Source organism: Eutrema salsugineum, unplaced genomic scaffold, assembly GCF_000478725.1.
Source record: "Eutrema salsugineum unplaced genomic scaffold, Eutsalg1_0 scaffold_1, whole genome shotgun sequence".
NCBI lineage: Eukaryota > Viridiplantae > Streptophyta > Magnoliopsida > Brassicales > Brassicaceae > Eutrema > Eutrema salsugineum.
The window spans coordinates 12898836-12911578 of record NW_006256909.1 but is presented as its reverse complement, the minus strand read 5'-3'; the positions used below and the strand labels follow the sequence as shown (position 1 = coordinate 12911578).

The 12743-nt window shown below is 33.5% G+C and overlaps 2 protein-coding genes and 1 pseudogene across 2 annotated transcripts in view; 1 reads left to right on the top strand and 2 right to left on the bottom strand.

Moving 5' to 3' along the window:
• LOC112081996 overlaps positions 1 to 827 on the top strand; it is a 1809-nt gene extending 982 nt beyond the window's left edge. Inside the window, exons 2-3 of the mRNA XM_024149076.1 lie at positions 51 to 529; positions 759 to 827. Of these exons, the coding sequence (XP_024004844.1) occupies positions 51 to 529; positions 759 to 827 (548 nt within the window). The remainder of the gene's footprint in view (positions 1 to 50; positions 530 to 758) is intronic.
• Positions 828 to 1234: 407 nt separating this feature from the next.
• On the bottom strand, positions 1235 to 1918 carry LOC112081995 (uncharacterized protein At4g04775-like). The gene is made up of 3 exons (XM_024149075.1): positions 1861 to 1918; positions 1607 to 1786; positions 1235 to 1522 (listed from the first exon to the last, which is right to left on the bottom strand). Exons 2-3 carry the CDS (start codon positions 1778 to 1780, stop codon positions 1235 to 1237), a joined length of 462 nt encoding a protein of 153 aa, XP_024004843.1. The 5' UTR covers positions 1781 to 1786; positions 1861 to 1918.
• A 1740-nt stretch (positions 1919 to 3658) lies between these two features.
• On the bottom strand, positions 3659 to 5450 carry LOC18028294 (annotated as a pseudogene).
• Between the last annotated feature and the right edge of the window lie 7293 nt (positions 5451 to 12743).

Sequence of the window (12743 nt, the reverse complement as noted above, 5' to 3'; positions counted from 1 at the left end):
ATGTTTATACCTGAATGTTTTTTAATAGTTGTGTTTCATTGTTGTTTCAGGTAAAGCTAGAGATAAAGCTTTAGTGCCGATGCTAGAGACCATTGCCAAACTAGCAATGGTTCGTATAGCCAAGAGAAGTGCCAAAGCTATTAACCACCAAGGGATTTGTACTTCATATGTGAGTAAGTACCTAGCTGAGTTGCTTGAGGATGCTTCGAAATGCATTGTCCAACCCTCTACCAACATGCAATATTATTTAAGACTTCACGGGTGTGCTTATCGAGTTGACTTGACGGCGAGGACCTGTAGCTGCAGAAGATGGCAAATCACTGGGATCCCCTGTGAACATGCATACGGTGTGATGATCAAGAAGGGTATTGAAGCTCAGCATTACGTTTGCCATTGGTTTAGGACTGAGATGTGGAGAGATACTTACACAGATGGTGTTATTCCAGTTAGAGGTGCTCGTTTTTGGCCTGTTGGAGAAGAACCGTCCATTGTTCAACCTGTGGTGCCAGATATGCCTGGTCGGAATAAGGTTACTAAGGCGGATAAAAAAAGAAAGAAAATGGCAGAATGAATCTCTGGTGAAGAAGAAAGACAAATTGCTGAAAAGAGTCATGCATTGTAAAGTTTGTGGAGCCGCTAATCACAATTCACGGTTTCATAAAAAGAAAACATTGGTTTGTTCTCTTCTTTGTGTGTTTTTGGATACTAATCTCTCATCTTCTCTATATACTAATGTCACTTTTTCTTTGATTTTACAGGCTTCTCAAGGTGAATCATCATCTCAGCCTGAATGTTCACAAGGAGTACTTACTCAGCTTGGGGAATGAAGATGTTTATGCGGTTGTGTTTTCTTTGATTTTTCGACCTGTTTTGTGTGTGTTTTGGAACCTGTTATAAAACCTTCTTTCTTTGGCATCTATTTTTCGGATCTGTTGTGGTCTGTGGCTATGCATGATGTCTAGGTTTATAAACAATTGAGGTTGTCTTAATGTTATGTCATATTATGGTTATCTTATGATTATGTTTTTGTTTAGTCATTTAATGTAGTTTTAGGGATCATACGATCAACACAAGTTAAAAAAAAAACAAACCAATACACCAAGTGACTCTAAAACAAATACCATTACCACATGAGAAACAAACCAACAAATAGCTTCAAACAAGTTTGCCAAATGAGCTTAAAACATAATACCAAAGACAATTACCAGAACTACAAAGACACAACTAATAAGCTTCACACAAGTTTAATACAACCAAGGATTATCACACCTCCAAAACACACAAGCAACAGCAATTTCTTCATATCCGATTTGGCTTCAAGAATCCTTTCTTCTACCCGTTCAGAAATCTCTGACTCTAGCTTCAATTGTAACTTCTCATACATGTGCTTCTCAGCCTCCATACAATCTGTTGCACTTGCTTTAACGTGGCCTTCAAGTCTATCTATTCTCAACTTTGATGCCTCAATTTCATTCAACAATGCTTCATCAACCCACTTGAAAGTGTGATTGTCATTGACAAGCTACAGCAATAATAAACAATGACAATCAATTTAGCTTCAAAATCGCATAATAGACAATGGCAAAAGAAATCAAAGCTAATTCACCTTTTGTTCAACGGCGAATGCACAACGGTAATATCTCCGATATGGGTTTGCGTCCGACTTAGAGATTCTGGCTACAATTCCTTCCCCACACGAACATCTCTTAGGCACCCCGACGTATCTTCCTCTTGCTCGACCAGCTGATGATGCACTCGCTCCAGATTCTTCGCTCATCATCACAATCTACAAAAAAACACCTATCAAATCGGTTTTCCTATGTAATCGACCTGAGAAAGTTCGAAATCATATAAGAACACCTGGAAATAGAAGCGTTTTGGGGATTTGGGGATGAATTTGGGGATTTAGGGTTTGTCGATATCGATTTGGGAACTGGGAATATCCATTTGGTCGGGTTTTTTATGATTACGAATCGGATGTTAACTGGGTCGGGTCACAAGTTTGGTCGGGTTTTAAAATCATCCTGGTATCGAGCAAATCTGGTATTCTATCTGGTTTACCTCACAAACCCTCGAATTCAACGGTTTTGGTTAAATACGTTGTGAAAAATGCAAATAAGGAGAAAAAAGTTTACAAACTTTGTATTGGGGAGATATGCGATGAGGTCCAAACTCTGGGGGGATTAGTTACTATGTAATAGTTATCAGAGTGAAATAGGTCGTTTTCCCTCTTTAATTTTAATTATTATTAATTAAAAATTATATAACTTTATAAATAACAAAGAAACATACACTAAAAATATCATTAACTAAATTTATATTATAGACTTTATAATAAAACAAACATTACATTATAAGATAAAGTACATAAACATAATAATTAAAATACACAAACTAAATTTTAAATTATTACATTACACCAAATTATTCAACAAAACTATTTTCATAATGCTCTCAAAATATGATCAATCAATGCTTTTTTGAAGTGTTAAATGAGTTTCTTTATTTTTTTATCTGTAATATTTCTTTTATATTAGTATTTTTAATTTTATTTTATATGCAAATATAGAATTTATACAAATGAATATAAAATATATGTGAGATATAAAATTGTTTGGATTAAAATGATAAACATAAAAAAATAAAATGAATATTTATGAAATATATAATTGTGATGACTAAAATACAAATAAAAACTGAAAACCTCAAATTTGAGATCTTGAATAGTGAAATTTCAAGTATAAGGTTTTATTTTCAAAACCTCAAAATTTGAGGTTTTAAGGCTGTTTTTAGAATAAACAAAACTTCATATTTGAATATTTAAGGTTGCCTTTGGAAATATTTTTAATATCAGTTTTATACGGTTAAAAATTAATTAAAAAACAGTAAATCATTTGAAAACCGATTTTTGTGGAATTTTTTATTTCGAACTTCAATTACATGGGGAAATCGATTTCACGGGAAAATAGATTTTAAGCTTTGCTTTCGTGGAGATTGGTGGGGAAATAGCTCTTCCCACTCGATAACAACAAAAATGGATGAGTTACATAATCTTGAAATTAAACCACCTGCAGTCTCAATTAGAGTTGACCCAGTTCCACCTCACTAAGTTTTAAAATGAGAATAAAGAGCTTCTTTAGTATTATTCTAAAGAATTGAGTTTACATTATACATCTAAACACATCCATTATCAGATGAATTTGCTCCTATTGAATATAACTCGGACTACCATTCTCAGTTATTTTACATAATCACATTCCCACAGCTAAACCCATAATCACATTCCCACAGATTTCTCGGAGCCTAATACAGAGGATACCTTCACTTTACCCGATTTAATGAGAACCTGAGGCATCTACATTCGCCTAAAATTTGAGTTTTCCATCAATACCAATCACATTTCAGTATCAGAATGTGCTCCTATTGAATCCAAACTCAGACCACAATTCTCCTGCTACACCCATTTCAGATACATGTCAGTATCAGAATGTTCACATTCTCCTGCTAAACCCATAAAGGCATAAACTTAATGCTCCAAAACCAAAACTTGTGTTTGATTCAAGACAGATTTTCCGGAGAGAGCCTGCTACAGCATCCGTTGGAGACACTGCGAGTTGCTTTGGTCACAGAGTCAAAGACAAGATGACAAACCAATCTATCAAACAGGATAGCAGTCAACATCCATGAATACTGAAGTCATCTCTTGGACCTTCTTGTATATCTTTCCAGAGAGTCTGTGAGACTTATCATCCGTCATGAACCTATGAACTTCCCCTTGTAATTTGATCTGGCTATACCCGATATCCTTCTTCACTCCCGCATCCTCCATTCTCCTCCTAACTTTTGAAGCAGCATCCAATAATCCACAACTCGCGTATCCAGTGCCAAACACCACGTAGTTCCCTCCGTTCGTTGGATCCAACTCGAAGTATCTCGTAGCAGCGAGCTCTAGCAGTTTCACATTCCCATGATTCCTGCATGCTCCAAGTAAAGAACCCCATACCGGAGCGTGTTTCTTGCACGGTGACTTCATAACAAACTCGTACGCTTCTTGTTGCCTACCAGCACGCCCTAAGATATCAACCATAGCCGCATAGTGTTGTCCCTCAGGCTCAATCCCGTAATCTCTCTTCATAGAATCGAAATACTCCCTGCCTTCATCAACTAAACCTCCATGGCTACACGCAGTGAGAACCACCAAAAATGTAACAGAATTCGGTCTACAACCTTCTTCCTTCATCTTATCAAAGCACTTTAACACCTCTGAAACTTGTCCATGATACCCATATCCAGACATCAACGACGTCCACGTAATCACGTTTCTGGTGGAGAACTGATCAAATACTTTGTGCCCATCAGAGACACTGCTGCATTTGAAGTACATATCAACAACCGCACTATTGACTATAATGTTGGACTTAATCCGGCTCTTTATCATGACAGCGTGGGCTCTCATACCGTGTTCTAGCGATGCCAACGCAGAACACGCTCTAAACACTGAAGCAAAGGTATACTGATCCGGAACTACTCTGTGGTGTCTCATATCGTAATACATATAAAGCCCTTCTTGCTCAAGACCCTTTTGCACATGCCCTGATATCATTGCGTTCCACGGGATCAAATCTCTCAATAGCAAACTACGAAAGAGGATCCAAGCTGTCTGAAGATCCCCTGATAAAGCGTACAGTATCAACAGCTTAACTTTCAAATACTCATTCGGAGCAAATCCTAGAACAACCATTTGAGCATGTATTCGTTTCCCTTTTGTATATTCCTTCCTTTGTTTGCATTCCTGTAACAGCATAGCATAAGTATCAGGCTCGACTTGTGACCCGCTAAGCCATAATAGCCCAACAGCTTCTTTCAATCTCCCAGTAACACACAGCCCAGCTGCTCTTTCTTTCTCTGATGCTCCACCTGAAAGCTAGAACATGTTACATGTGAACCAAACTTTGATCTCTCAATGCAAGTTTCAGAATTACGACCCTATAAGAGATGATCATAAACCAATCAATTTCGAGCAGAATTATAAATATGTCTCAGCGTTCATAAATAAGGTATGGATTTCCATTTCGAGACTAAAATCATCAACAACAAACCAAAATTGAGGACAATGCATCTCGAAATTAAAATGGAATTTAAGATACAAACCTGCCAGTTCTCCTCTCCGCCAGCATCCGCCGTAGGATCGTTGTCGCTTTGCCGGAAAACATTGGACCAGCTAAAACGTGTATCTCACCGGAAGCCGACGAGGATAGCGACTGAGACGCCTCTGTCTGTAACTCCCGAGTGTTATCCATCGCAATCCTGTTCAGCTTGAAGCTAAAGTCGCTCAGAAGTCGGGATTTAAAGAGAAGGGAGATTGTGTTGGAAGAGAAGCAGATAGCCGAAGATTGGGATTTCTGAGGAAGCGAAGACGAGATTAACGTTTTGACACAGAAAACTAACATTCCCTCCGATAACTAGAGGAGATGAAACCGATGATCGTCACTGGGAGGAGAAACTGGAGCGGCAGGCTGATAAACCATAATCTTGTAAAAAAAAGCTCAAAATCCATAACTCTAATAAAGAATTTCATTTTGATTTTCTTTTAATAAGGAAAAACGTGGAAAATCCTTCACTCTCCTTATCTATCTTTTTATTTACAATAAAACCAGGATCAAACCCACCCACTAACATGTTTTATTTTTTTATTTATTAATTATCTAAATTTTTTTTTCTCCAACAATTTTTTTTAATTCTTTTAATTCTTTTTCTTTAATTATTCTTTTTCTTTCTTACTCGTCTTCATCATCGTCAAACACAACGATGGATTTTAAAAATCACCAAAATCAAATCTTCATCACTCAAATTTTGCCTCCTCATCTTCTGCAATCAGTTTTTTTTATCTTTATCTCCTCCCCCCACCACCATTGTTGAAGCTTCAAAACCTAATTAGGTTTTTATTTGAAGATTTAGGGATTTCACAATTTAGAGATTGGATTTGCCAAAATTACTTGTTTGGTATACAATTCAGGTTGGTAACTCAATTTATGTGACGATTAGGTCTTTGCATTGTTGAATCATAGTGATTCTTAGGTAGACTGGAATTAAAATCCGAGTTCATCACCAAATCTGCAGAGAAGGACAACTGGTACGAATGGTACAACTAAGAGATAAGAGGACAACTAGCACAACTGGTACAACTATGAGATAGAGGACAACTGATACAATTAGGTATAACTAAGACAATTTAAATAATTCCTGATTAAAAATTCTTTGATTATAATTGCAAATCGGGTTGTAACCCAGTTTTATATGACGATTAGGTATTTGCATGAAAAAATTCATAATATAGTCGTTGAATCGTAGTAAATCTTAGATAAATTATAATTAAACCTGAGTTCATCACCAAATTTCCAGAAAACAACTGGTACAAATGGTACAACTAAGAGATAAGAAGACAACTAGTACAACTGGTACAACTAGAACAACTACGAGATAGATGACACCTAGTAAAAATGGATATACCTAAGACAACTTGAATAATTTTTAATTGAGATTTTTTTTTATTATATTTTCAAGGGAGAATGAGCATCAGCCACACAAGCAATTCAATAGATATTATATCATTTTATCACTTACCCATAGTCAAAAATTAAATAATCTTCCTAATTGAGTAATATAGGAACTACCAGCCCTTTTCAAATATGATCCTAATTCTGTAAATTAGTGATACCACAAAACGTGGGTAGTTCCTGTATTACTCAATTGATATATGATATGATTTTCTGTTCTATTTGCTAGATGTCTAAAAACAAAGAACATGCAAATTGATACAAAAGATCTTATGTATGTATGAACTGAAGATGAAATCGATATAATAGATCATACATGACGAAGATGTAGATAGGAGTCAAAGAAAGAAAGGTAGGTGTCGTGAAGTCTCAAAGAAAGTCAAATGCAATTAGGCCATCATGCCCATCTATGTACTAACGAAGCATCAAAATAAAATAAAATAAAAGGTAGATTAATCTAGTTGTCTAAGGTATAAAGCTAGAAAGTTACATATGTGACGAAAAACTCCATTATCATAATTTCTTTCTTCTTTTTTTTGTTGTCTATTTTTTAGATTTTTAATTGTTATCACTTCGATGTATATGGTTTAGTCATCCAATCTGTTGGAAGTATAAACAGGTGTATTATATATAAGCTTATAATTAGAGTTTAAAATATTTTATTTTCCATAAATTAACATTAAACTTCTTTATTAATAGATATTAGAAAGATTTCAACTTGATTAAAAAAGTTGCTGATTTCATATTATTTTTAACAGAAAGCCTACTTTTTATGAAGAGAAAAAAAAAACAAATTAAACAGAATAATTCGTATTAAAAATTGATTTTTATTTTATATTATTTATATTTCCAATATTTAAGTTGAAATCCGTATAATAACAGTAATAACCCAGTAACTTTAATAGTTAATACAAACTATTTGATTATATAACATAGTTAAAAAACATGTTATATTGTATAACTTTTTTATAACCACTATTGACTTTTTTGTAGTAGCCAAAATATTAAGACTCTCGGCATTTAAGTATAGTTTTGTAAAAATATGAATACTAGAATTTATTATATTACAAACATTAGCCAATTTCATAATATAATATACTAAATACAAAAATTTCATTTAGTATTTTTTTTTTTTGTGCAACCAGTTACTTCGATTAATCAAACGAAACGAAAGATGCGTGAACCGCATACAAAGAGTTATTCCCGAAGGAAGCAGCAAAGACATAAAATAAACTTATGATAAACTTGATAGAAGTGAAAACAAATCTTCTGGTGAGGAGTGGAATCCTCGAGAATACCACGAAGTTCGAAGTCACAAAAGCCTTAGATGATGGCTCAACCAAATGGAAGGAGTCGGATTTTACCGAGATTATCCTTAATTCTTCAGAGATAGCTTGAGAAAGATCGTCTGCCACTAAAATGGAAATGACGAGTTCAAGGCGTTCAAAGCCTTGGGATAAAGACACAATATGCGAAAACACCTTGGATTTACTCAAATGATCCTGAATTTGGCAAATAAACTTTGTGAAAGATTTATGGACAGGTACGGATACCACAAGCAAAGCTGCTTTGGATTTACACAAAATACCTTCCTGCCGTTCAAGCAAGACGACATGGATGCCATTAAAGGCCAAAAACGTGGGAATGCCGGAGAAAACAGGCTTCAGAACATAACTAACTATATCGGGATTCCACAAGATCAAAATCCTTCTCTCAACAAGCAGTCCATTTCTTACCAAAGAAAAAGAAGCAGAGAGTGAGCAAAGGGGAACATGGAAGACCGTCTCAGTAAAGTAGTACAATGCTCTGGAAGATGCAGACATGGAAGCAGGACCGGCCGACTTCGTTACTAGAGAAACTTTTGATAGCTTGTAAGCAGTTTGTCCTCGAAACTGTCTAAGATTGATCACAAGAAGATATAGCGAAGAAGATGACAAATCTAGCGAATGGAGGCAAGATGGAAAGCTGGCAATAGAGGAGAGAGGTGAGATGGCGTGTCGGAGAGAGGGTGCAGCGGTGAAACGCAGATGCAGAGATGGTGGGACTGAGCTGGTGGTGACGTGACGGCAAGAGCGAGCATAAATCAAAAGTACATAAACAAGTGAGAGTAACGACGGAGAGAATAATAATTTGCCGGCGCTTGGCTCACGGCCAAGGCCGGAGCAAGGCTCGACCCAAACCCAGCTGAAGAGAGGAGGAAACGACGGCAAGAAGATTGGACGGAGAAGAAGATGTTAGATCGGTGAAACTGAGTCGAGCGGCTGCTTGGGGAAATGTGCCTGGGAGAGAAAGAGTTAGGGCGAACTCTACCTATTTGAATTATTTACCTATCTTCAAATTACATTTAGTATTCATTATCATGATTTGGAGCAAATTATACCAATCAAGAACATCAATATCCCAATTCTTATATATGATAAATAAATATAATATTTTTGTACAACCAGTAGTACATGCGTATATAAGCATGTAGACTAAAATTTTGGTAAGATTAATTATGCTTGAACAATTATAATTACTTTACATTTTTATTGCTATTCTACTATTGTTGCCCCCAAAATCTGTCAGTAGTAACAAATAAAAAGTTATATTAATATATGACAAAAAATTGGTCTTTGACTAAATATTTTAAAAATCGTCGCGATCTATATACCAATTTGAATCCATCAGAAACCAAGTTACTAACTTTCAATGTATTTAACATCAGTCCAACTACATTCATTTAAAAAAAAAAAAATCCAAGTCTGCACATGCGTGCGGACCAGTATCCTAGTTAAGACTTATATGATATACCATTACAAATAACAAAAATAATTAAAATACTGTTCCTTTGTTACTTTTTATTTCAAGTACTGTTCCTTTGTTACTTTTTACTTTTCTTTACTAGTATTATATATATATATATGAATAGAAAAAGTCACGTTTTTCTCATAGTGTCTTTCGTTGATTTTGGTTTTTCGATTGAGTATGAGTTGTTGTATCGTATCTTTAGTTTTAGTTATGTTTATAATGTTTGATTTTCTTTTTTTGAGTCTGCATTTAGATCAATATTACCACGGGAAGAAAAAAAAAATCAAAGGCACCAAATGGAGCGTTGTACTTGTGCTTGTTACGAAAGTCCTCTTTAAAGGATACTAGATTCTATCCTATGCGTCATAAATTTTGTTTTTTTAATTTAAGTTTATATTATAATTTACATATTTTATATACAATATTTTTTTAGTAAATAACACAATTTATTTTTGTGTTTAAATAAAATTTATTTTTTTAAAACTTATTTTTTTTAATAAATTTGACAACGATTATAAAAACATAATTTCAACACGCCCATTCGATTGATCCGAAAAAGACTATGAATATGAAAACATAATTTTACCCTATCTTTTCATATTATATATAATATATTTTTAAAATCTTAAATATTTAAATTTTAAAAATAATTTATTAATAAAAGTATTCGTTTATTATCAGTATCAGAATATTATTCAAATTTGAATATTTTTTAAAAAAAATAGTTAATATCTTATTTACTATTTTGTAAATATAATAACAACTGATTTTGTAATTTTGATAATTAATCCTAACTATATCTTAGAAAATCTAAACTAACGGAATTAAAATTTAAAAAATTTAAAATGAAGTTCAAAGATATATTTTAAAAATATTATTTTATTAATTTTTGGAAATAAATAAAACTAATAAATAATATAAAATTTTTTTTTGACAACAGAAATAATAGATATCCACTTGTAGAATCGTAGAAAACTAAAAAAAATCAGTTTGAACACAAAACATACTTCTGTTTTAATAGAGAAGATAAGTTAATTTCAAGTTATTTTCTAGCCAGTTTAGACGACTAAATGTTCTTGTAGTCAATATTTAGAAACCATTTAATTTTTTTTTCATGAACAAACCAATTAGAAAATTGGTCAAAAAAAATTAGTCAAAGAAAATTGGACAAATCAATATTGGTAATATACGTCATCTTTAAGCTCCGTTAATAGTTTAAATGGAATTGGTGAAATTAATGATCCTAATTTCGATCCCTATACTATTTTTTTTTTTCAATTGAAGAAAATGTTTAAGTGGTTAAACAAAAATATTGAACATTGGTGCAAATTTTAAAATTTGAATCTAGAAGGTTTTAAAAAATAAAACAAAATTACAATGTATTTACAAAATAAAAAGGAAAGTTAAACTCAATCTCGAAAAAAATTAACATAAAGAATGATTTAGATGTACTATGATATCGATTAACAGAAAGAATGATTTAGATGTATTATAAGGTCGGTTGGAGAGGGGTCCGATTGATAACTCCGTTTAAATAAGACGGTTAGAGAATTTTGAGCGGTTGTAGCTGAGACAATTATAAAAGAGGTGATTAGAGAAAGCGGTTGGAAAAGATGAGTTTATAACAGAAAATAGTTGAAAATCATACTTGATTGGTAGCATTACAGCGGTTGAATAGTATAAGTGTATAAAACCTTTTGTTCAATTTTTTTAGATAATTATTTATAAAATGATACAATATTACATAGTATAAACTCTATCATATGAAATGAGTAAACAAAAATTATAATTATTATTTTACTATTTTTAAGAAGTTAAACGGAACAATTTTTTTCAATATTCAGTGATGATAAATATTTTTAATAACTTTAAAATGCATAAATATTGTCTTATAAATATTTTTCTAATACTTTATAATTCATAATCTATAAGATGATTATAAAAAGAGATGCACAACCAATGTAGGATTTGGACTGATTTAAATATACAAACACATCTATTTTTTATTTTTTTGTTTTGTCGAATGAATTGAATTGAATGATATAACTTTACTAGTTTATTTATTAGAAATTAATATCAAACTAAAAAATTTTATTATTAAAAAAATTCTGATTACAACCGTTCGTTTGCTCTAAACGTCATTTTTTGAATAGTTTGTAATTGTCCTAAAATTAATTTCCAATCGTCAAAAAAATATCTTTCAACGGTCCATTTCAAACGCTGATTACAATTGAGGTTTTAAATGCTTTCTCCAACTAACTTTGCCGATTGGTAGCATTTTTCCAACTGTTCCTCCCAACAGTGCGGTTGAATGCCACCAATCAAACCCACAATTTGTCAAACCAAAAACAATACCACGTAATTTAATGACGTGGCATCATCTTGTCTAGTCACCATTTTCTTCTTTGGTCTCTTCAGCTTCGGTCTAATATCTGCACCTATATTTTTTTTGTTGTCGTCATTCGTTTTATAACGAAACCCCAAAAGGGGTAAAGCGTTGGTACAAACAAGGCCTAATATCGGCCCAAATACAAAGATAGTTTTAGACACATATATAGACAGATGTAAAAACCATAAACACCAATGACACGTGTCAAGATGAAGATCATATCGTCATGCACAACCGCTTTAGTTTCTGGTGCGCTAGAACTCGCCGCCGACGACATTTCAACCTCCAGCTTCCGGCTTCACGATGACGCTTGTGAACCGCCGCTAGAGCTTCTTCTACAATAAAGATCTTGGGTGGTCAAAAATCTTCTCACCTCCATTAAAAAGACATTCGATCATCTTTGACTCATGACTATATATTACCCTCCACCTTGAAAAAGGTTTTTCGTGAGGGAACCAAGGGAGATTTAACATCCCAACCATGAGAGGACGATGCCAAATGTTGGAGTAGGAGCTTTCACCACCATCACCTTACCACCTCTTAAAAGAAAGCAGCCAGATTTGTAGAAGAAGCACGAAGTCCGAAATCGAAAAAACCAATTGCTTATAAGCAAAAGGAGATTCAAACGGAAAAGAAAAATCCGGTCATAGCCGGAAAACTGAAATCCGTAGAACGGAAAGATTATTACATATAGATCTGGTTATACCATAATTTATTTTTCCGATCGAACAGACGAAAAAGCAAAAAAGGAAAATCGCCTTCTCTCTGTGAAAGGTATGAGAGAGAGAACAGAGAGAGGTTTTTCCGAATTCATTTAATCTCTGCACCTATATAATCAACCAATCTCGCTTTACTCCAACTAGAAGGACACAAAAAAAAACTGAGAATTACGTTTTCAAATAGACAATTTACCTCTTTGATTTGTCTCAAAACATTAAATCAATCTCCGGAAAATCAAATATCGCCGGGAAAATGAGTAATCCGGTCACTTTTTCCTCTTTTACCGT